This window comes from Varroa jacobsoni, unplaced genomic scaffold, assembly GCF_002532875.2.
Source record: "Varroa jacobsoni isolate VJ856 unplaced genomic scaffold, vjacob_1.0 scaffold_616, whole genome shotgun sequence".
Lineage (NCBI taxonomy): Eukaryota > Metazoa > Arthropoda > Arachnida > Mesostigmata > Varroidae > Varroa > Varroa jacobsoni.
Genome location: NW_019213518.1, coordinates 35,913 through 61,604, shown reverse-complemented (window position 1 = coordinate 61,604; position 25,692 = coordinate 35,913). Strand labels below are relative to the sequence as shown.

General features: G+C 42.9%; 1 protein-coding gene and 1 long non-coding RNA gene across 4 annotated transcripts; one reads left to right on the top strand and one right to left on the bottom strand.

The window, feature by feature from the left end:
• The first annotated feature begins 2,369 nt into the window (after positions 1-2,369).
• Positions 2,370-11,821, top strand: LOC111261927 (sphingomyelin phosphodiesterase). Its single transcript, XM_022835815.2, has 10 exons — positions 2,370-2,662; positions 3,803-3,994; positions 4,306-4,653; positions 4,851-5,021; positions 5,249-5,433; positions 5,642-5,857; positions 7,204-7,374; positions 8,723-8,906; positions 10,437-10,618; positions 11,271-11,821. The coding sequence occupies exons 1-10, from the start codon at positions 2,381-2,383 to the stop codon at positions 11,629-11,631; spliced, it is 2,292 nt and encodes a 763-aa protein (XP_022691550.1). The 5' UTR covers positions 2,370-2,380; the 3' UTR covers positions 11,632-11,821.
• Positions 2,522-25,158, bottom strand: LOC111261929 (uncharacterized). Of its 3 annotated transcripts, none has more exons than XR_002681286.2 (3): positions 24,251-24,498; positions 20,204-20,443; positions 2,522-2,623 (listed from the first exon to the last, which is right to left on the bottom strand). It is a non-coding gene; the product is annotated as an uncharacterized LOC111261929 (long non-coding RNA). The 3 variants fall into 3 exon arrangements; XR_002681287.2 differs by lacking the exons at positions 2,522-2,623; positions 24,251-24,498 and adding exons at positions 19,433-19,774; positions 24,524-25,158; XR_002681285.2 differs by lacking the exon at positions 2,522-2,623 and adding an exon at positions 19,433-19,774 and having other exon boundaries at positions 24,251-24,497.
• Between the last annotated feature and the right edge of the window lie 534 nt (positions 25,159-25,692).

Sequence of the window (25,692 nt, the reverse complement as noted above, 5' to 3'; positions counted from 1 at the left end):
AGGACACTGCTGATCGCTCGTGCGTGAACAATAGGCATAAAATTAAATTTTTTAGCAAAGTGTATCAATGTATATGAGAGAAACTAATTAGAACTTCGTCGATTTACTCGCGTCCCCGACAAGGATTATAACTGTATCGTTTTGTTGATTCCATTATTGTTATATGTCTTACAGATTTGAACTAATCCGTAGTAGCAAAAAAACAAGCTTTGAAACTAAGCTTTACAGATATTATTCAGAACATACATGGGACAGACAACGGAGCAAAGGTACCCTTTGGTAACCTGCACTCTTTTATTGGCTATCGTTTGTACTCGAGCTAGCTATTAAAAAAAGCTCTGCCATTAAAAATAATAATTCATTAAAAACTCTATTTTTTTTAGCCTAGGAATATTGGTGCGTCAAACTATAGATTAGCAACCTGATTTTAATCGCAAAAAAGTTTCGGCATTTTCAAATTCTAGAATTATACGCTCAGTCATCTCGATTGACTGAACTATTAAGCCGTAACTGTATCCATCTACAGAAATGATCATACGATACCATAGATGGCGTTAGAGTGCAAGCTTAGAGCGCCATACTATCCATATATGTTATGCAACTTCTAAGAAGCATGCTTCACAAGTTCTTACCCGCTGCAGTAGCCGCTAGAACAGCTTCGAAATTGTCTTTGTTACGATGGCATGTGCTGCTCATAGCCAGCTAAGATTGTTCGCAGATCCATTGACAGGCCGAACGGTCGAGTTGCTTCCCATCAATAAAAGCCTTTCAGCGACAGCTAATCGTATTGGTTAAATGATAGGATCCTATGATGGAACGCTATCAGAAACTCTCTTGCTTCTCTTGAGGCGCTCTTGCCGATAGACTCTCTAAGTGGTCAAGAGCTTGGTCTGCCGTTCCATTTGGGCTGAGAGCATGACGCATAAAAAGAAGAGGATCTATATTCCAGAAAACAGACATTTAGCTGTAACGATGCGTTTAGGATTGCAAGTAATCTGAGTTGCAAGAGATATTTTCCCAAACAAGCTCCGCGTATAGGGTTCCCGTTCGAAGCTAGGGAAAGGTACACTTCGCTTCCTCAAGCCGGAAGAGGCTAACTGCTTAAAGCAACGTTCAGTAGCGCACAACTGCCGGATATAAAGCTTGAAGCACTCATCTAGATAAATATGCAGTAAATACCCCATAACATCAGGTAGCTTTAGGGTGCATCGACCTTTTTCGTGCACAGATACGTGAAAAAACTTTCGCTTGTATGCTTATATATATAAAGCAATGAATATATCTCACAGGATCCTTTTACTTGTTGTAGAAACCCGCGTCATTACAAAGCTACTGCACGCTTTACGCTACTCGACAACAATAAGTAGACTGATTTATACCAGAAATGAAGACGCAAGCAAAGCCACGAAAACAATTATCTAGTTCGTACGTCTTACCGTCTAAAAACGCGACACAAATGGCTTTTCGTAAACAGCTATGGCTATATCAATACGGTAACGTCATGCCTCAGGGTTCAGACGCGTCAAGAGCATTATCCGGCCAACAAACGTCGGAAACTACAACTAGCGGAAATGGGATACACACATGAAATTGTTTAGAATAGAAAACAGTAATACAAAGCGTACTGTTATGAATCATCGGACCATAATCATAGTTACAGCATATGCTGGCAAGTAAATAAATGGTCCCGAAAAATGTATTCTTCTGTCTCCAGATAAAACCCGCATTCGGGTTGCTCTAGTCACGCTGCGACAGAATGCCGCATGCTGTCACGGTGCCCGTATCCGGCTATCAACGACATTTGATTATTGAATTTCGTTAATCTCAATCAAACAGTCAAATGGCTCAGGTAAAAGTAGTTTCGATCAAATCATTTGGCCAGCGGCGACGGGTTGGTGTTAGACACAGGCAAGTATCTCAGATAGGTGTGTTTAACAACGTGCTATATGTGTTAAAATTTTTTGTCTCGATCTATTGCGGTGTTTTCGTGGAAGACGAAAAATATTTGTATTTTTCATTTTTCGCTACTTGAATACGGCTTTTGAAACTGTCCATTCAAATGGAGTACTTCATTTGTGCAAGCCTTACGTAATGTAAATGTGAATTCATAAACGGGGTGTTCGAAAGCTTACAGACCCGTGTACTCTTGCGTGGCCGAATCTAAATCACGGCAAAAATTGTGTTATACTGCATTTTGAATATCACGTGTGCGTCTTTAGACTCACGGACAAGCTTAGAATCGTCCTTGTTTCGCATAACGTATTATATAACGGTACAATATAGGATAGAACGATCATTTTTATCTCTACATAGAATGAGAAATTGGTCACAACAAACAAATAGAAATTACAATCTCTTTTATTAGTTGCTTGCAGGAGCGATGTCTGCCACACACTATATTGCAATGCTGTTCGCTATGGCCTTGGACCGAATCGGACCACAAAACAGCCTTCGAGTGTGCGCGCAGTACTCTTCGCTGCACTTGCCTTACAGCATCAACTTTGATGAGGAGGTCCTGCAGAACCCATCGAAAATTTACATTTATGAAAAGTTTTTCGAAACACTTGCTTACGCCGCCCAGGATGACGAGTTTAACAACACGGACGGGATGCCGATCGAGTTCCTGTTAATGTTGCAACGAATCAGCTATGATTTCGCTTCAGTAAGTCGTTGTCCTTCTATATTTGATATGATCGACATTCGTTGCCGATCTACATCGTCGAGGTACCTATAGCGTTCCCGCCTAATTAACACAACCGCCCGTAACAACATCTGGGGACGCAGTTTTTCAGTACAAGCAGTTTTCAAACCCAAGTCAATGAGCAATCAATCTCTAGTCATTATTAGTGCGCTTTTCACAGAGAGGTCTGTCGATAGTTCCGTTGTTTGTAGAACATCGGAGAATATCGCTAGCAGATCTATGTCCTACAGCAAATAAGCGTCCATCACAAATAATAAACATCGCAATTATAAATTCGGCATTTTTGGCTTAAGATGAGTAAACCCAACTGATGCGATAGCGTTGTTTAGTCGTAGCGTACAGGTGTTCCTTACGAAAAGTGCAGCAATACAATCGCATTCAGCACTGATCAAAAGAAGCAATCCTATTATCAGCTAGATAATTTATTTTAACTTAACGATAAAATCTTATAGAAATAGATTGTCTGTTCTCGCTGAGGATGGCCGCTTTGCATGAGTCCGTTGCAAATCGTTTTGTGGTTTAAAGAGAATTCAAACGAGCATCGCTTTTGCGACACTGAACGACAGTGAGACGCCGAGTTTGGCGATTCAGTTCTAGGCATAATACGGTTCCACCTAAGTTATACCGTACGGCGCACTTACATCGGTTGTCCAGCTCCAATTATAGGTGCATTAAGGCTGTGCTGACACAAGCACAAACTTACGCACCTAGCGGGTACTGCGCTTGAAAAGGCTGGCGTAAATCTTACGCTACCGAAGAAATACGAATAAAATACCTAAACATTTCTATTATTTTTTTTTCTTATCTATTATCTATAATTCTATTATCAAATTCAAAAAAAAAAATAAGATTTGGGATTAGTTTCTGAAGGAACAGCTCACGTATATTAGCCCGATTTTTTTTTTGTTTCAATCAGCCTGTCTTTAGAGAATTTTCAGTCTATACTTGATTACTGCGATAAGTGCCGCATTCGCAAATAAGGCACGTACTTCAGTATTTCATATTTGAGAGTGTCTATCATTTCCATATGTGGATACGTTGTCTGAGTTCACTTTGAGATCATATGCTTATGAGTGACTCTAGCTAAATTTTACCATTTAGGTTCGCGATACATTCGAGACAGGCATTACCAATATGGAAACATGTGCAACTTGTCGGAGCCTTATCGGCATCCTGACGTCAGTACGAAGGATGGTCTCTCGATCTGTATTTTACCGAGGTATCGGCTTTATTTGTCAGTGGTTCCGCCTGAATACACCAACAGTTTGCGCTGGACTCATTAAGAATTACGAGGTTAGTGGCAGTTTCTCTACTAACGAATCAGTCCGAAACCGTTTTCCAATTGATAGGTTAATTATCACGAGATATTTTGCAAAGTTTGAAGTTTTCAATCGTTGTTGCTATTCTATTTGGACAAATAAATAACAATAACAACGATATCTGTAACCGATATAACTTCTGAAGCTAACCACGATCGTCTCATATGTCCTGCTTTGAAGAGCTACAATGATTTAGAAAATATTAAGGTCAACCGCGCTAAAAAAGCCCTAGCGCGCTGCGATGCGTTGGCAATTCTTGTTTTTTTTTTTTTTTTCGATTTACAGGATGAAATTGATTTTATCATGGACGAAACCGGTAAACGGGGTATTACCACTGAGGAGTCGTGTACTCTTGTATTTGGCCCTTCATGCGGCACCCTGTCGTCAGAATATCACAACTGGTCCATCAATTCCAATGAGCTAACGCCCAGCGTGTCAGAAGATTCTACTGCTCAGACAGCGACAGTAGCGCTTGATCCAGTGGTTTTATTCTTCGAAGAGCTTCAGCATATAGCCAACGAAAAAAACCAGATCGACCAAACAAGCTATGAGGGAGAGCAGAAAATTAGAGCAAATGATGAGTCTTACGGTATTCTCCACATAAGTGATACACATTTCGATCCGGAATACGCAGTAAGTGATCAATATTTCTTCTGGTCATTATTTTCAGGTATTCAAAGAAACACGTCACCTTAAAGTCGTCGTGTGGGAAAAATAGGTATATATATAGAAGTAGTGTTCGATCTGAGTTCTGACTAGAGCTTTGGCACCGATTGCAATATAACGCTGGCTGAAATTGGCATGCATTTTATAATATCATATTTTGTTAGGTGGGGAGCCTTGCCAATTGTTCTGAGCCTCTGTGTTGTCAAAAAGCAAGTGGGACACCTGCAAATCCGGCGGAAGGTGCCAAGCCCTGGGGAGATTACCGGCGATGTGATCTTCCCCAACAGACGTTTGAAAGCATGTTAGAACACGTCTACGATAAAATGTCCGATCAGGTAGTATATCATATAAAAAAAAACTTACTTCAATACATTTATTATTTATATAGCAACGACGGCATAAGCCGTGCTACCGGAGGGAAGGGTTAGAGTATTAGAAAAACATTCTTGGTTGAAGCTTTCTGTGTATATTTAAATATTCGAGGTCGTTCATTACATGCATACCCAACATATGTGTGATCATAACAGATGTAATTTTGTCACGTTTACCCTCTGTACCATAGGTAAGCTTTGCTTACTGGACAGGTGACCTTCCCGCTCATGATCTCTGGAAGCTTAGTCAGGCGACGAATGAGCATAACTTCAAAATGACCTCGGATCTGCTACAAGATACAATAGGCCAAATTGGCGGCGGGAGCTTTAAAATTTATCCCACCATCGGCAATCACGAAAGCGTTCCGCCAAACATGTGTGTAACAGGATCTTGATGTCAACCATGTCATTAAGGAGCAATGTTTATATACATGTATAGACATGTCTGCTTAATTAATCGCAGTTTTCGTTAATAAGCAAAGTTTTCGAGAACTCACCATGCTATAAATATAGCACCCCTTATAAATATAACCGAATTTAGGACGTTGGTTAGTACGCTTAACAGGGTGATTTATTCCTTTAAGGTTCACGAAATCTACGACCGTCGGAAAAGGCGAGGCAGCTCCTCGTTTTCTTAAGAAAACGCAACGTCTTTACGATTTCCTTTGGGAGTCCTGGAAGCAATGGCTGCCCGCTGAAGCAGAGCAGACCTTCCGTAAATCAGGATATTACAGCGCGAAGCCTCTACCAGGACTTCGAGTCATTTCGCTTAACACCAACTATTGCTACTACTTTAATTTGTACGGCAAAAATCTGTAGGGCGTCCACAAGCAATCGAATTGGTTACATGTATTTGTCAGCTAACAAGCACAGTGAATGGAGGCAAACGATTGCACAAACGGAACAGGAAAAGGGCAAAAATAGACCGAGTGGTTCATATGTGCTCATTTGCAAATGCTTAGTATTTAGCAATGATAGCGTTACAACACTGATTATTCACAGCTGCATGACGATGTACAGTTCTTAATTTATTTTGGGGTTATTATTATTAGTGCACGCACAATGGAAAGACTGACAAAAGATCATTAGGAAGGGTAGAACTGCTACAAAACGAGAAAACTCGGAAAGCGCCGCACTTACGCGCGTTAGCCAATGCATAGGCCGAGCACAGGTGTGATAACATGACTAACATGTTGTAAAGGATGCAAGTTTAGCATATCTAGCAAGATTCGGGATCGGCTTTGTGTGCTTTAAGCCACAATATACACGTGCTAGGTAAGCAAAACGGAACGAAAGTGTCAGGGCAAAAATGCGGGAGGCTGTCTCTTTTAACATATAAAAAAAAACAGCTGCGTTTCTACCTTACGCGTGACTTCTAGTCTTCGAGAAGTCAACCGTGATCGGATTTGTGGGACTATAGTCGTATGCCTGACGTCTAAAAGGAAGCCTAGTTTGAAAGCGCTCGAGAGCGCACTGTGTATCTCATGAGCGGTTAGACATGACTCTTGGTGACGCTTTGTCTTCTTTTTTTTTTTTAAATACAATGAGCAAATAAAGAGCTCTGAGTCACCATTGAGTGTACGAATGACACCTGTTACGGACGAAAGGGTTTTGACGACAAAACCCGTTCTGGGCGACCTATTTCGACGAATACGGAGAAAAGCATTGAAAAAGGCAAACAACTTATTACGGAAGATCGCCCTCACCGACTCTGCACGAAAATTGAATGCGATAATTGTTCCACATTGTTCAGTTTGTTAAAATTAATAGATCCCAGTGTGCTCGTTTCGGTGATGTATGATTTCCCAACTTTCTGAAGCTGCGACTCCATGTCTAGACAGCGCATGCGAGTGCTTCCGCTATAGTCTCGGATAACAACCAGGGCAATCTAGCTTACTTAGATCTTATCTCTACGCTTAGGCATTTCTAAATAATCCATTGGATTATTTCGGAATAATCATTTAAAGGCTAGAAGGTTTACAGCAAAGATCATGTCGAAGCATCTGAAATTCAAACAAAAGCAGACTAAGGAGATTCGAAAATTCATACTCAAAAATTGTTTAAAATGTATATTTGCATCGACTAGTGATATACACAAATGAATAACAAATACAAACTTTACTTTTATTACTACTGTTTTTGGCAGTTGGTTATTGCTCGATTCGCGGGATCCTGCCGGGCAGCTGGTATGGCTCGACAAGGAGTTAGCTGAGTCGGAAAAGCTTGGAGAAGCTGTACACATAATCGGCCACGTTCCCCCAAGTCTAGCGGATTGCGTGCAAGTGTGGAGCACTGAATTTCATTCGCTTGTACACAGGCTTGTATTTAGTCTCACCTTTATAGTAACAATAAATAATCGTAATCACACAGATTGTGTAGTGTATGTCATCGGCGAGACTTGAAGTAATGGTCCCTCGGCCAATGACAACAATAACCACAGAAGCTTAGTGGCTGTTGCTATTCGCCATTCTGCATTGGACAACCGATCGTGCAAAATCGTATCATCGCGTGTGATGCACGTATTTGTTCGTTTCAACTGTTAATTGTCAGACACGCGTGCTACAAACAATTGTTACTATTCCGGTATACATTCCTGTAGCCTTGGATGCAAAAATAGATCTTGCTAAACAAGCCCTTTTGAGCAAGCAGTTTTCTCCCCAGACCCGCTAATATACAAAAACTAGTCGAAGCCTGTATTGACGCTTTCGAAACTTTTTAGACCGTACATAAATCGGATAATCGCCAAGATTGGTTTTTGTTATCTTTGACAGATACAGTATAAAAGGTTTTTTTTTTTTTTTTTTTTACTAAAAAGGGAATATTATGATACAATTAAAATGGCCTTTTTCATCTATACGAAGGTCATGTGCAACATGTGAAACAATGATCTATAGTATCAATAGTTACCATCTCGGACGGTTAAATTGAAAAGCCACCTTTCAGTCTATTTTGTCGAATTGTGTCGAAACTACTGAATAAGGCCATTACCTATCTCAGCAGCGCTAGAAAGGCTAATTAGGTCTCGACAAACATTTCACAAATCTACTTTTCGCGCACTCTGAGGTTCCATAATATTATTTTGGTAGCATGGTATCCATACTGGGTCTAATATGCCCATTTGAGTATAGGAAAAAAAGTATATGATTGCCTGTCTTATATTGACCTGTCTTATATATTGTATTATATTAGAATGCCCTAAGAATTAAGTGATCGGTACGAGAAGCAGCCTTAGCCTCGTCCATACTGTAATTTCGCTATTTCGTTTAGAGTTACTTGATAGCCTGCTAAAACAAAGCAATATATGTACGTGTACAGAATAGCAACAATCCTTAATACACTGCTAGGAAGCAGGCTTGACCTAACGGTAAGACTCGTCTGCGAGAACTGATTTCCACGTTAGGAACAACCAAAAAACTATCCTGGATTAAGAAAAGGATCTGTGGCGTACGTGTCTAGTACGATGCTTTGCCACCGGCTGCTTATGGTCTAAAAATTATCGTTAACACACGTTAATTTCTCTCGTAGTGTTCATAAACTGCACTGACCCTATATGAAGTAATGATGGCGTAGCTAACAAATTGGAAGTTCTTGTTCCCGACCAGTGAATACACTGCTGAGCGTAAACACTGTCCAAGCAAAGTCATTCATTTCGTATGCGCTTCTAGGTACCGGAAGACAATAAAGGCCCAATTCTACGGACACACGCATTATGATGAGTTTATCGTGTACTTCGACAAAGACACTCGTGCAGTTCCAATCAACATTGCTTATATTGGGCCTAGCGTCACGACCTATTCCTATCTAAACCCGAGCTTCCGGATCTATCGCTCCAACGCAAAAACAAACAACGTAAGAATTTTGTGTGAACGTATAGTACATTCATTGCAAATTTGCTAGCGGGAAACGTCCGGTTAGCACCGGGTTCGCCGTAACCAAGGGGTCATAAGTATGTACATCTTGCCTATCTGCATGTACCGATTGTGAACAAGCATACAAATTCAACTGCAACCTCATCTGCGTGGGCTCACTGAGTACCGTATTCGGCCCAATAACAAGCTCAATAATATATATATATATATATATAAGATATAACAGTTTCATAAAAACTTGTGATAGGCCATTAGTCAACATTATGGAGAATGGCTTTGAATTGCTCAAAATTCATGAGATATAATAACAAGGATATAATAATAATAATAATAATAATAATAATAGGAATATAATTCAAAAGATATAATAATTCTTTAGGTAAGTGAAATAGTAACATCAGTTTCACAAACTGTTTCACGCAAGATTCCTGCCGAAGGATTTGGTGGAGATCCCGGGTAGGACAGACGAGGAGAGCTGGTAGACGATGTTCTTTGAGGAGTAACGACAAACGACAACAAAATGACTGCTGTTCCTGGTCTTATAGTGGGCTGCCTATGAGGCAATAGCAAATCCAGCAAAGCTCAGCTAATTGCACAGGCTTGCCATTAGCCGTTTGTCGGAGTTGTTCTGTTCTTTATGTCCGCACCCCCGGAGCTTTGGCCAACTGTTGATCGAACGGGACCGGGGTCCACTGGCGAATCGCCGATAGTCGATAGGGATAGTCGAGAGACCAGTTGCAGGACTTGCGGGTGGTCGGTGTAGGGGCGGATATCGGGTAAGCGCTGCCTCGACGCCCTTAATCTGTTGGGCGCCCGCTACGCCGGCCTTTCTCATGTTGTCGGACTATAGAAGCACTAAGCAGCCCTATTAGCCTGTTGATCGTCGTCAGCTAAGGATCGCCTTCACTGCGGGTTCTACTTCTACTCTCATTCCTTCTTGTCACTGCTAGCAACCGCTAGCAAACTAGTTAAACCCAGAGCCGGATCGGGCACTTCTGAGCAGATTGCATGTTCCACAGATGTCCTGGACTGGGGTCGCTATGGACGATATCGTTTTGACATGAATCCGATCCTACCGATATTGCACCAGTGTGTTCTTGCCGTTCGGTTTGGTATAGTTTGAGTCTGCTGAACCCGAGTCACCGAACCGAGACGAGAGTCTACCAAGGACTCAGACCCAATGTCCAACAGGATGAAGAAGGCAATGGAGGTGACGGCGCGAGCTGACTCGACGAGTTGGCTCATTCGAACAATCGACCTCACGCAGCAATGTCTGTGCTGTACTACTGCTGTTGTTATATTTGTATTGTCTTTTCTACCACCCCACAGTAAAGTGACGCCTGTCGTGACTGTAACGTGTGCATACGCGAAGCTCATGGACGAGGCAATGGCCAGATTATATGTGATCTATGAAAAATGAATCGTGGTATGTTGTATTGATTTGGTGTGAATTGAAAAAACTAGTAAGGTTAGTTACCACAAAAATCGGATTGCATACGCAATTTTACAGATTGTCGACCACGAGACGTACTTCCTCAATTTGACGCAAGCAAACGCCGAGAACCGTGCTGAGTGGCAGCTCGAATACTCTGCTCGGAAAGATATTCCACTTGAAGAACTGACCCCCCGCCATTGGAGCAACTATGTGGACAGGATGGCCCAGAACCCGGCCGAATTTGAAAGGTTCTACACGTAAGTGTGATACGTCACGCCATTGCAGCGATCCGCAAAAACGTGAACCTTCTAGTTAACTAACACGGATAGCATTTAAGCTTAGGATTTTTAGCAATATATAACGTACTCCCTACCTGTCACTTGATGCCTCTCTGTGTGGTTTGGCAGCATCTCATGTAGATATCAATATACATGCATTATATAGAGAGATGTGTACTATATCTTCGTTTACGGGTCATTCAGCAGTATAGCATTCATATGAGAATTTACAATATGGCTATATTAGATACTTTTCTCGGAGGTTGATAACAAACGAAGCATGTTCAGCCCGCGCACACCAACAGTTCCGAACTAACGTTGAGTGCTTCTATTAGATGTTCGTATCTTTTTCACAAAAGATGATAAAACTTTGTATTTAAAGGCGCACCAGGTAACATCTGATGAGTATCTACTATATTATAAGTGAGCCAAATTATGAAATTTCGCCCCTATTTCAATTGAACACATATAAACGCATTTCATTTTGATTTCGTCAAAATCAACAATAAATTTGTCTGGAACGATATGCATAGTCCTACAAACATTCAACTATTCAAGTGATCTAAACAGATATCTCGATGGTGTGCCTAAATTAAGAGATCTGCGGGCGATGCCTGTTTCCTGTCTACAGCCGATTCTTGCACTCTTCCGACGAAGACTTCCCGTGTGATGAGCGCTGTGCTCGTCGACAGCTCTGTCGAATGAAGACAGATATCGCTCATGATTATCGCGTCTGTGGACAAAACAGTTCCGGCCTGTTGGACTCGATTATGAATTGGAATCTGACCTCGGGCATGGCATTGGATGGTCTGATCTTGGCGTTAAACGAAACCAACGACCAGAAAAAACAAACGCATCCCGTTAAACTTGGCCCGTTCTGGTCTGCCGTCCATTACTTAACTCAGTCCGTCGCTGCTTTCTTCCCAAGCTTCTATGTGGCGCACAACAGCCCTCCGAACCTATACAATAACCAATGGGATCTCGAGCTATAACGATGCTTGCAGATGTAATCATCTCTCAAGTCCCCATCTGTTGGTTGTTAAAATCGAACCGGAACGCTCTCGCCGATGTGACGCGTCCACAACGAAAAAACTAGAGAAGATTTCGTCCGCTCGAGCTAATATTGCTATTGATATGCATGCATGTATCGAATGAATAAATCAATTATTTTGAATTAACTATTTTATATTGAGTTGTTCTTATATACATTACGAATCAAAGAATAGTATGAAACAAATCGGCTTTGTTTCGATAAAACCATCGCATCGCTTTCTGTGTGTTAGTATAATTTCATAACCTGGACCCTTCTAACGGTCCTGGATCAACCCTTTGTCTGGCTCTCAGCCGGCAATCTAAGCATGACATGTAAGAGCTTTGTTAACCACTGAAAGGCGGAGTTCTATATCCAAGTTGCTATAAACGAAGAATTCATCTGGCTCTTAACAAAACAATGCTGTATGTACTTGTTAAAGTACATAACTGTACTTTAACATTCTATCGCCAGTGTAAATCTGTTAATGCAAGGGAACACATGTGTGCTTGTTCCAGTAACAAACTCACTAACCACTCGATCTGGCGGTTCAGTATGCTGCGTACTAAAGAGAGGACAGGGAGAACTTCAGAAAGTTTTTAGCTTGTAGTCTTATCATGCTACACAGGTATAGCGGGCTCCGACACATCGGCGTATAGAGGTGCCACTTATTTGCGAGACGTAATTTGCCATGTTTGCGGTGGCCACAAACAAAAATACTGAGGCCTTGTATGACTGAACTTAGTCTGTAATGGGAACAAACGTCCGTATAGTGTTCGCAGTGCTGGCAAACTTCAGAACTCATCTAGCGTATAGGTTAACAGAATCGACTGCATCTTAAGAAGCTGCCAATTTGAATGCACTCAAATATTAAATCCGTATAGATTCGCTTCGGCAGTTGACTATTTTACAGGCAATGTGGAGCGCCGTAAAAACATGCTGCCTCCGCAGAGCGTTGATAATTACCTCACTCAGTTAACCTAGCCTATGAGGAAAAATATAATTTGGCGTACTAACGAATGTAGTACGTTAGGATTAATCTAAAAGCATGAACCCCACAAAAATTTGAATAGGTCAACACGAATCTCTTGTTAACAGGCATCTAAATCTTACCCTTTGGAACGCAATCCATCTCACTGCCGCGTTACCATATTACTAAACAGAGTTTCTCAAGCTGTCTAACAGACAACTTGAGAAACCCTAGCTCTCAACTCTCGACCTCGACCCTGACACTGGGAAAGGCCCATATCTCATACGTTTGTGACTCTATTCGCACTATAGAGAATTAGGGTTGGGGTCGAGTTTTCAGACAGAATTGACACAAACTCCATAACCTCGTGGCCTGCTTGTGTTATGCCCCACCCCATTTTTGATAACGATGAAGGTTTGCGAAAAATCGTCTATGGTAAAAAGAGAGAGAATCGAAGCGATTTTTTGAAAAAGAAATGAAATTTCCTTATAACACCTGAGCCGAAACGAGGATGCACAAGTTCCGATACCGAATTGCTGATGTTCTTTACATATTTCTACTTTCCACGGCAACTAATTCAATATTTTTTAAGGTGGCTAACAACGACAGCGCGCTGATTATCGGCGACTGTGATGCTACTTTGTGAAAATTCATATTTTGATTTTTGGCTAGATACGTATTCTGATATAAGCTAACAAGCTCATATAAAAAATTGTTTCGACTGTACTTAGCGATATACACCTCACTATCTTAGTCTAGATAATGCCGGTCACATTTGTTACCAATCATAATAGAATAACGCAAACGGGGCGCACTTTTAATTGTGTGTAGACTGCTGTGTGCAATGGTGGTACTTCGAACTTTGCCAAACTGCTGTCATAAGTTCTGTTACTCTTATACGTTGTCCGTATCAAAAACGTTCTGTTCTGTATGTTCTGTTCAGTTATTAAGAAGTACATTAATGCCCCACTAGAAATCATTGCCTTATCACAATGGGCTTAGTTGCTTGTTACATGGCTGAGTTCTTTTCCTACTGAGCTCTGTGTCTTGCGTCAACTGACCGGGCTTCATTTCATATAAACTCTATGTCAAGGCCGACCAGCGCCAAATCGATGCACTATGAAATGCCTGGATTTACAGCAGTCCTGTTCAACAGTTCATTACGCTGCTCCGCCAGAAGAAAACGCCGTGCGCTCGGCTAAATCCTGTCTATTGTCACGACAACGCACATCACGGCTTTGTGGAGTTAGCATACGAACATCAAGTCTGCCGTTGGTGGTCGTCAAGATGAAAGGTCCAAAAGGGCCTATTTCTCCTTATGTCGGTCCTGTCGTTATTCTTGTTGTTGGTCTTTTTGTGCGTTTCCCTGTCGTGCGTCATCGCCGACCTAGCAAAAAGGGTTTTCGTGTCGTGTCGTGTGCGACAGGCAACATAAATCAATCTTAGATGTTTATATAGCTTGTCCGACGAACCCGGCTTCCATAGGCCCGATTGCTAGTTCAGGGCAGGCATATTACGCGAAACAATAACAACAGATTAAGACACAGGGTGGAGTCCAAGGTCAATTCACATAGCCATACTCTTTTATACGTAGCACGTATCGCCGCGTGCATAGCATGAGTGTCTAGTAAAGGAATGGTTCTGCCCCCGTTCGTCGCATCGCTGCCCGTCTAATGCGACCATGTCATCCAGATTACCGCGAAAATTCTACGACGGTTGTGTTAGCTGGCTCAACAGTGGCGGCGGCGGCGGCGAAACCAGACGTCGAATGCCCTGCTTTGTCTAACTGGAGCTAGTTCGTGCGCGCTGTTCGACACGGCGCTTTCAGCATAATCCTAACCATTCCAAGTGGTGGCGCCGGTAGCGGCAGCAGGAAGAAACTTCGCGTACGGCGGTTCTGTCAGAAGATACGTTCTGTTTCTAAAAGACTGACTGTAGTTGGTTTGAATGACTGAAAATCGATTAGAAAGGCAAGTTGATTCTGCACACTGAAAGACTCGTTTACAGGCCACACCGCATCTAGGGCATGATCTCAATTCAGGTGGAGCGACGTTGGACGTCTGCGAAGGTAGATGCACCCTAGACCACAAACAGATTAACTAAAAACTATCAAAACGACGGAATCAACATCAAAACCTAAACGGTGTTCGAAAAGTATGCATTCAAGGAACTAGTCCTCATCAAACCGACAATCAACCTAACAAGACGCCTCACCGCCTCCTATACAAAGTGCATCGCTCAAAACGGAAAGGGCTGCAGTAGTTCGACCTTCGTTCAGCCGGATTATGACGATAAATGTGTCGTCTCGCTTAGGGTTTGCATTAGGCCATGATTTTGAACAAACCGACCTGCGATATGCTAGCTAGGCGAAAACCTACGAAGAAAACCATGACGAATAGCAGTATGTTGGGACAATTGAGTCGGTTCAGCTTGCCTGTGACGAGCGAAAAGAATCGCAGCAATTGGGAGTTGGAAAAATCACCAGAAAAATCCCTCTGAAAAAGGAAGTTCAACAGATCAATTTTAGAGTATTCCGCCCAGGGTAATGTGTCGAATTAATGGTGCAGTACGAATATGCAAACTTTTCAAATAAATGTTTCAAAGTAGAAGAAAGCACGTCGTAGATGTTTTGTCATTTGATGATGAATCATATAGCAACCACCATGCTGCGCATCGTGGCGACAAAGCATTAGAACTATCATCGGTGCGTGGAACCGTTGATTATGTCACTTCCGCATTGTGTACGTTACTTCAAAGGAAATATATAACAAGAGATCATCCACGAAAAGGCGCAAACTTCCCGCCTCTTTGCCTACCGCCAGTCATCGGTTAGGGTTCATTATATATATCCGATAGAAATATATGAAACACAACCCAACAGTGCTGACAGCCCGGCAGTGGTTGTTTCGAACTTAGTATAAGTGTGCTAGCAGATGTTGTAGGTTTTGGTAAAATCTAACGGGTCTGTGAGCTTTTGCATTGAGAAGTCAATGTTTTTAGAAAAAGAAGTCGCTGCTTGCTCGTCTTGCACTACTTGTCTTGAAATGCTCTCGATTAGGTTTACTTGATTGGGTGCCTATGATAGGGTAATCGGTACCGTCGTGGTCGGAATTTGAATCCGAGCGTAGATAGAATTCCACATTGATACGAGCCGGGACAAACTGTTTAAAGCGTTGCATAACCGCCTATGTGCCGGATGTAAAACATGAGAAACACCTTTAGAGAAGGATCATCTCATTGAAATACTGAGAAGACACCTGGGTCACGTGTTAATCAATTAGACAGGCTAAAGCTACCATGATATATTCAACCGACACGTGACACTCGGTTAGCTAGTTGATTTGTGTCATTTAAAACTCACTAATCTGTTGTATCAGGACTGTCAGAAACCGATGTTGGCTACTTTTCAATTCTACCAGTGGTATATTTTTTTGTGCGAATTCATTCGAAAAATTGCTGTTATTGCCAAATTTGTCCGTAGCTGACCTTTCTGCCTTAAAATTTTAAGACCGAAAGGTATTGTTCACACTGCCGCCTTTGTTCCAACTGGTGGGAAAGGCGCAGCTGTTACAAGGAGAATTATGTGCGAGATCAAGATGAGATGAGCAGTATTCCACCGCCTTCGCCAACATTGATTCCAGATAAAGATCGCGATTTGAGCTCCAATTCACACTCTAAACGGCCACTCGACCACGTGCGCAGAAATCGAAAGGAAAAGGACAATGTAAATATGTTCGTGTTCGGATGTAACATTGGGGGACCCTATGGGATTTTAGTGACCCGGAGAATGCTAGAAGATGTCGGACATAGATTATTTCGCATCCAAGCTATAATTCGTACTATGGCCTATCCGCTTTTTGTGAGCTACTATTTGTATCCACGCAAGCTGATCTAAAAGGCAGGTTGTTTAATACAATAGGCACAAGTCTGAACGGACGTCATCCTTAATCACGCAGCCCTTCTATTGTTCCGACTTTGCTGAAGTGTGTACATAACCAACGAAACAGCCTCAACAGGAGAACTTAATTTCCGCCCGTTTTAATAAAGTCGATGATTCGAAATTCATTTTTGCCGCTCTCATAGTGCGCTATAGTTATGATTATTCAATTTGTGTATAGCGCTACTCCTGAACATTGTCGTACATATGTAGCGATCAGCAACCTTCATAAGACAGAAACCGAGGAACAACCTATCGACTGAAGCCCACGTGCGAAGCTCGACAGGAAAAGAGCTTCAAATTTTATTTTGTTCTTGGCATTGAAAACGCTGGCCCTTGGAGCTATGCACGACACTGAACTTAAGTCGAAACCTTGAAATGAAGGTGGCTCCGACAGAAGGTTGTATTCCTAGGATTTTTAGCCTTTGTGAGCGCTGAAACCTCTCAATGTATGGCATCCTGAAGGGACAGTAGTGCACACGGCATAGTGAGAACCCATTTTTCATTATGACAAAGGAGAGTAAATATATACTTGTATTATATCTTCAATATGCTTAAACGTAACTGCGAGGCGAGCCGGAGTTTTCAAGTCAATTTAGAAAACAATTACTAATTATCAGTCGGGAGCCAAATGTGAAACCGCAGTACCACGGGGGTACTGCTTTGCCCATTTCTCTATAGAGACGTCACGTTCTTTAGCTTAATTTTTAAATCTCTTTATTTTATCCGATTTGTACACGCATGAGTCGTACTGCAAAACTCAAACCATTTTCTGATAGACTTTCTTATTTTCCACCTACTACTAAGTCACGAATAGAAATGTATTACATTTGTTAGTTTTACTTCAACCCAGATAGACTTAATCAGCAGTAGTAGCAATGAAAATAACCCCACTGAAAATGTAAGCTATGACCCTGACAAGAGCGTGATAATAGATAACCTTATTACGCGATGTAGAATGTTGGCTTATTTTGTGGCCCATCGTATCTGATCTTTCGCGCCATTGTGATTGCACCTAGACCGGATTGCAGATAAAGCTGAGACGCTCACGGTCATAAGTTAACACTTAATTATAATCGGGGTGCTTCTTTAACAGCTTCTATTTAGGAGACCGGCCTCTGTAGCAGGTGGTATCAACAAATTGTTTCTATTATAGCTATCTTGGACGAATCATTAGATGACAAACGAGGCTACGGCTGAGCTACATAGCACTATAGTCTTTTCTGGCAAACAGGTAGGCTCACTAATTAGGATAATGCGGAAAGCATCAATCACAACATTATAACGCTGTCACTGTCATTGGAGTAGCTACTGGTCGTGACCTTTTCTGCTCGTACCACTGCGCGGTACAAACATGAATTCAGGCGTTGTTCGCACTAGGACAAATATGTACAATCCATTCTTCAAGAAAATTGTTTGTTATAGTCGAATTAAGTGTTTGTCTCGAAAAAGGATCACGGTAATTGAGTTACTTCGAACAAGGAACTTATCCGGTTGACTTTCCTAGAACGGATTGCAAATAAAGTTCGATTTCGAGCTGGAAGGAAACAGCTCCTCTTCCTCTAGGTCAACCGTAACGGCCGTAATTTCGAAGCGTAGAATGTCCTAGTACTAGGTCGACGGATTAGGAAAAATTAATGAATTGCTTTTTAAAGTTACTATCGAATACGGAGGCCTCGCATATGAACAGCTATACGTATCAATAAGAAGTGGCTGTACAGTGACAAAATCTGTATACTGCCAAAAGATCTGCTTCTTTAATGACCGTTCTCCTATATGTCACCTAATCGGGGGCGTACTTCAAAGTGAGCGAGGCACATTCGCATGTGCAACATTGTCCATCATCGAGATATGCAAAATCTCTTTAAAGTAAGATCCGAACTACCACATCTGTACGCGCATACAACATCCACATTACGCACAGGTTCTGTCTAAGTCCGTAGGAAACTAAATTCTCTCATGACACTGTGTTTAAATCCGTTAGTGCACACGTTTGCCGAAGTTGTGCTTGCTGGACAAGCGTCTATCACTCCACCGACCCAACGCTGGCTGGCCTGAATATGTGAAGCTTTATTTTCGCTTTTCCAAACAGAAGTACGTGAATATGGGGCCTCTAGTGTGTACATGTTAGCTAGAAAGCGTGGCAAATAACGAGAGTCTTGTTTAGTCTTTTGTGTGGTGGAACTAATTCTAAACCAGCTGATCCAACATGGAGATCGCCGCTGAATTGTTGATGACAGCGACTTCGGTGAAAACCAATTGAGCGTAATAGTGCTTGCATAAGCTGACTGAGTGGCAGTCCTTTCCCAGCAGTTTACCATTGACAACTGGGTTAGCAACTAGCTACAGCCACACGCATACCGCTTTTGTTCAACGTTGAGGCTGGGTTGATACAGACAGGTCCGATAGAACGCTTCTGATATGTGAATCAGAGTCATTAAGAAGGCCGGTAATATTAATAACTAAGAATACTAATTATAGTAGCAATTGTCTTTTCTGGAAAGAATAGAAGTACAAATGTCGACTACTTCGGGAACGGCCGTAGTCGTATTTATATTTAGGTTCATCTTGAATGTTTCGAATTTTTACGTCCCGCATATGAGCCACTGGGCGTCGCTTTGGAGAGCTGCCTACCCTTCTACTAACACAATACGAAAATTGCCTACCCTCGGATTTCGAACTTCAGCTGTCACGTGTCGTTAACGATTGTCAGCAGACGCGTCGCTACTGCACTATTACGTGTTGGCTAAGATATACTATGAGGAACTTGACGTTTTCGAAATCAGTTCCTATTCTGAATATGGAATATAAGTTCAAAACATACCTATTAACGTTAAAGGAACCACGGAAAAAACGTTTTTGGACACTTGAGACTTCACAAAACAAATGTAAAGTTTTTTTCATGTCTTCAATGTTTAGTCCTGCAGCTGAAGCCAGCTACGGAAAAGTATTCGTAGTAAACGGGTGGGTAGATTGGAATGTGTGGGTAGATGTGGTAATTCGTAGAAGACAATGACAACGGCTGTGTGTTGCGATATCGTTAAAACTCGATAAACTACTATCTAGCAGGGTGATTGAATAGCAGAAACAAGCACGAGGTATTTTTGATAGCTTCAACAAAGCAGGACAGAGAACTAACTGAGCAGCGAAGTACTGATGCAATTGCAGCAAGATCATGGTATCAGGCAACAAGAATACCTGCAACGAATTCATATAAGTGTTTTAATAGAACATTCACTAAATGTGAATTACTTACACAAATTTGAATTGGGTGTATGCTGGATTGCAAAAGGTAACTAAGCGAATATAAAGAACTTCGTTATTTTCACTTCTGTATTAACGTTAATCTCTATATTTTTTTGTATAAAGTATTTTTGATGGAACGTTTTTTAGATTTCGAGCAGATCGCAATAACTTTGAATGTGTTGTAAGAATGACCTTCTTCAAACTACTTAGAGCCTCATTCCTAGGTAGCCAGTGTGCTACCGAGACAAACTGTTTGTATATATTTCTAACTAAATTATATGATGCAAATAAGATAAATGTTACGACTTCTAGCTCTAGGGCCACCATCAGCCATTGCGTCAGGCAGATAATATCGTAAATAATAACAGTAAATCAATTTACCTTTAATATGTGTGCTTTATTTCCAATAAAGATGTTTGGCCTCAAGTAGAAGTAAATTTAACAGCTTAGTAAATTTGGATACGGATTTTGGTGTAGATCACCCATTTTCAGCTCTTTTTAGTGGCATATTAGACAGCTAAAAACGGGAATTCAGATTCCTCGGCGTGCATATATTCCATCCTGTCCACGACACTTTTCGACGCACAATAATTTAGTGATTTTAGCAACCACCTGAATTCGCTGGAGAAATAGAAAATTTTCCAGTAAACCGTCTGATATACCGTAATTATATCTGAAATCTCGTTTGATTATCGAGAGACAAATAATATCAAGGAAACAATTGTGTTATATAATTCAATAGGGTCCTTTGCGGAGACGATACGACGAATCTATCTTGTATAGGCATACTGAGCTGTGTGTAATGAACTACATAAAAGAAAACAAAGAAACTATAACGTAACAGCTTCGTTTCAATGTCTTTGTTTTCCATTCATTTCTTCGTCGTTTATTTAATTCTATATATATTATTATTTGAAAATAGTCTATACATACGTCCGCCTTAATTGAGCAGCAGACAAGACCTGATCACATTGCATTCTACGTCCATTCTATTTCACCTCTTCGCGAGATCAAAAGCCTGCCGAAGCAGCTTTGTATATCTGCGCCGTGCACAAGGTTGGATCTCGTACCGGAGAGAACTGCGAAAGGTGAAAACACAGTAGTGGCATTCAGGACCAGAATGATGCAACCCACTTCGGTTGGCCATCCAAGGTCAAAAGAATTGCCTAACGGTACTTCAGAAGAGCAACGGCCGGCAGATAATTTATGTATTAGAGGATATTAGAACCTTTTAGAGAAAAGGTTGTGCTGCAGCTAGGTGACTATCGGTACGCATTTTCAGTTTTTGGAAGTTGCTAGGAGACTGGGCGGCGCCTAAACACTATAAGGCCCAATGAGGACCCACATGTCTAACCTGAAAAATTATACTTTGCATTTGGTGGAACTGGATGAACTCATAGAAGGAAGTCCTCGAAAAAAGATACCAACGAGGATCCATATCTGGTTGTGTCGCGTAAAGTAGACAAGGCTATCCAACTTGAAAGACTCGATAGACGAAGAAAAAATCATTACTCTCCATGACAATCCTAGATGGCACATGAAAAGGTATTAAAGGCCATAGAATTCGATGAGCTGCTGCACTGTTGATGTTTCATTAAAATCGACGATTGATAAAAAGATGTTCGTCAAACTCAATTTAACGCGATCACTGCACGAAAAGCGTCCGTCCCAGGTACGAACTCACTATAAGATGAGCCGCTTTGTAAGCGCTTTGTGATTTCCTAGAAAAACTGATTTTTCCTTTTTCTGAGTAGTCTGGCCATAGACCCCGCTGCTTGCGGGCCCTGAAACCAGTCGATTCAACGAAGTCCATACCACAAACAACGAATTCTACGATCGAAATGGTACCTGTACGTTTATTTCTGTGCTCGTTCTATGATCAAGTAGCTCCATCAATAACCGTTCAAGACGTACAACATCCGTAAACCAACGTAGTGCTGCGCAGCTTATGCTCTAACGCACGTCGTTGAGTTTTCTAGGAGTATGAAACTCTATAGAAAAAGAACAGGTTACCAAACGTGCAGTGGGGATCACAAAGGCCGTTCTATACCGTTAAGAAAAAGCTCTACATCGTAAACTCCTAAAATTGAGGTTGGTCTTCCTGCTCCATTCTGATACACTCCCGAACAGAATGTGAGTGCTGTGAGTCGATTTTATTTTACCCTATGTACATATCTATACATACACCCACCTCCTGTTGAAAAATATTGGCTACGATCTTGTTGACCTAATGTTGATCTAATGAAAAAAAAACGAGTAGGTACAGTTGCCATACGTATATACGAACGAGCATGATTTGGCACAAAAATCCGATCTCTATCTCCAAGTAAACGAATTATCTTGTTGGTTGTTCTGCAGCAAAAAAAAAAAAAAACAAACAAACGAAACCCTATCGAGTTGTATGTCGATCGACTTTTTTTTTTAGCTGTGACAGCTGGTTGCAGCATTTGTTCAGCGTCGTCTCTCTGCAGTTTTTCGAACGTTCGGACCCGAGGCTGATCTGGCTCTAACAGAATCACAGTGTCAGTAACAGCGAAGTGTGCAGCAGCCGTGGCGACAGGACAAGATCATATTGTTGACATAGAATACCACCATGAACAATGCCCACTCAGCGAAAAAGAGTAAACTATACTTTGTCTAGTAACTGCGTCAAGGCTAGTAGCACTCAATGCACGTCGGGCACTTAAATACTTCAGTGCGCTCAATTTCAACCAGAGTCGTTACACGTTCCGCTGTCATTGCGGTGCTCAAACCTTTATTAATTTGCAATGCAACAAACTTAATATCGTTCGAGAGAGATAGGAAAACAGCAACGGCGATTGACTGAAACTGACTGGGGAGACAGAGGCGCCGATGCATTGTAGTACTAGTTTGTAGACTTTAGAGCACGTAAAGTCACTGTTATTCGCAGCTGTTGACCAGAATTACGGGTGCCCATTAATTAGCGTGAAACTGAAAAGGTCGTTATGCGATGCCTCGGCATTGAACAGTCGGCTTAAGTGAGATTGGCGCCGACTGCAGTGGTGTCACTTCCACCGAAACCTTTCGTTTTTTGGTAGCTACTTCATAATTTTTTCAATACTGATTAGGAAAAGAACGACGATTGAAGAGACAATGTTACGGAGGAGAAAAAACCGAATGCGACAACGCTGAACCCGTCTATAAGATTATAGGTTAAACACCGACGACCTTTGTCGCGTTTATGTCGCACAGCTTGTGAGCACCTCTGCGCAATGCTGTTAAAATATAGCACAGCGGCTACAATGCTAATGGCCTGCGTGAGGGGTTCAAGAACAAGCGGACCAGCGGCTTGCATCGTCATTTAACTCTAAGAACTTTTTGGCTTATGACAGGTATGAAATCGCTTAAAGCTATCGCCGTTGCGTGCCGTATGTGGGCGATCACGGCCATCATCAGTCGTCGCCGCTGCTGCCCTCCTTACCAAGGTTCTTGCTGGAAAGCGCGATGCGTTACGCCGCACTTTGTTCGTTCGACCGTTTGCTTTGCAGATGGTCGACGTAACCTGTCGCGTGTTGTCGCCTATACGTCGTCCACCAGTGACTTTTACGAGCGGCATTTGTCCAGAAACCGCCATCACAAGCCGCACCTTCTGGCACTGATCGTCGCCACTGCAATAACCATTTTGCTACAGTAACACGAACAGCAGTGCATCCCCATTCGCGTCGTTGACGCCACCGACTTCATCTCGTCCTGTCGCATGGTCCCCAAAACTGGCGAATGTCATAATCTTTCTCTTGTCACAGGCGAGCAGCTTGACTCTGCTGAACGCTAACGTGACAACGCTCACTACCGGCAGCTTACAATGCTAACTAAGCGCAGAGTTTAAGATTACAGTGTGATGTAATGATGTATGTCTAGCGCGACCTGTATCTGGGCGTGCATGAGCACAAACGCACCCAGCCATAGATCGACACACTATCGAAGCTAGCGGGTAAGCAACCGATCTGTTTGTCTACTCCAGAGGGTACTTCCGCACGAGGACGTGCAGCGAGCCAGCCAGGCAGACAGGCCTGCATTGGTAATCAAGCAAGGGAGAAACATATCCGTTCAGCTCGGCTACAAGAAGTGGACCCTGACCAACACAATTGTGTGAGCGCCGTGCAGCATTGCACAGCTTTAAGCAAATACCACAGTAACAACAACAACAACAACAGCAGCGCTTGTCGCGTTTGCTCGTTCTATTTTTCTTTGGCCTCTCTGTTTCCTTTAGGACCAACGGCGGTTGGACGGTGACGAACGTTAACAAGTCAGCCGGGCCACAAGCAAATAAACGAATAAGCGATCATCTGTCTACAAGACAACCTACCAATAGAGAGCTTCTGTCGAAACAGCCATAAACAGCAAGAGCAGACATAGACAGTAGCATTGAACAGTGCGTCGAGCTGCTGCGCGACTATGATTACTTACACTGGTGCTGCTATTGCTGTCGCCATCGTTGCCGCAATAACTATTCTATCAGTAACTGTTCCGTCGGTCCATGCGTTTCTGTTCGACCAGTTGCCACCGGCACTGCTGCCGCCATCATACGGTCGCCTTCTTGTAGACCTTCGCTGACTGTTTTTCTCTATTCCGCCTGAAGCAGGCTAGACAGCGCAGACCACGACGACGACGACAACAGCAGCAGCATCAACAATAGCGATAGCGAAACAAGCGCTACTACGTTAAACAAAGCGCACTCACCACGAAACGCTGACTGGCAGGCGCTGCTCTCACAGCGGTGCTGACAGCGCCGACCGACCGACTGACGAACTGTATGCGTTAGCTGTACCGTAGTGCTGACGCTGATGCCACTACCCCTAGTACTACTATTACTAGTAGGCAAACGCCGGCGTCTACGCGCGTTTATTCGTTCCACTGCTGGCATCGCAGTGCCGCGCTACACGTACGTAGGACGCAACAGTTGCTGCTGCTGCTGCTTCTGCTGAACTCCGCTTAGCTAAATCGGCGTATCGCATCGTCGTCTGATGGTGACGTCGCATCACATCGACAGCTACAGCGAGACACCACCATCAATACTAACAACAACAACGTTCTTGTGCTGCGAACAACGTTGCTTGTTGCTCCCGCCGCTGGCGTTGCAGCTACGACGCTGGCGAACGCCAGCCCGACGCACGGCGGGCACCGGCGGACGAATCGAGCACCGACGACGAGACAACAATCGAGTGATGGGCAAGAGAATACGAACAAGCCAAGCGTTCAAGCCTCCTCTGATCACGGTGACGTCTGCGGCAATGGCGATGCCACCACCGTCGCTGTCGCCGCCGCCGCCGCCGCCGCCATCCCTTTTACCAGCGACGACGAGCGGCTAGTCGATGGGTCGGTCGCCCGCACGGCCGTCGCTCCGCTCGTGCATCCTTCTATCCGTCTCTATCGTTCGTTTCGTAGCCGGCACCGCTGCCGTCATCGGGACATCGAGGAGTAGAAGTCGCCCTCAATTCGATTACTTCGAAAGGCAGCCACCGAGGGCGCTCGTGTCAAACAATATGGCAAGATGGCGGCCGCCTGTGCAGCAGCAGCAGCAGCGGCGATGACGGCGGTCGCCTATGCAGCAGCAGCGGCAGCAGCAGCAGCGGCGGCGGCAACGGCGGCCGTATAGTTTTGTTGTAGTCCGTGCAGTTCTACCGCCGACACAGACAGTTTATGGTGTTGATGATGCTGATGCTGCTCATGGAGATGATGATATGGTAGTACTATGACGGGATGATGTTTTTTAGCAGCGGCAGCAAAACAGTAGACAGGGAGCAGTGCAAGTGGTAAGCAGCAGCAGCAGCAGCAGCAACAACAGCAACAGCAGCAGCAGCAGCAGCAGCGGGAGCAGAAGAACTCGCACTGTTGTCGTTGTTTTCTAG

What these genes read in the sequence shown, in the direction of transcription:
- LOC111261927 (XM_022835815.2), top strand. Translation starts at nt 2,381, where the DNA reads ATGTCTGCCACACACTATATTGCAATGCTGTTCGCTATGGCCTTGGAC. An exon ending in GACTCATTAAGAATTACGAG is followed by an intron (nt 3,995 to 4,305) that starts GTTAGTGGCAGT and finishes TTCGATTTACAG; the next exon opens with GATGAAATTGATTTTATCAT. An exon ending in GAATTTGAAAGGTTCTACAC is followed by an intron (nt 10,619 to 11,270) that starts GTAAGTGTGATA and finishes TCCTGTCTACAG; the next exon opens with CCGATTCTTGCACTCTTCCG.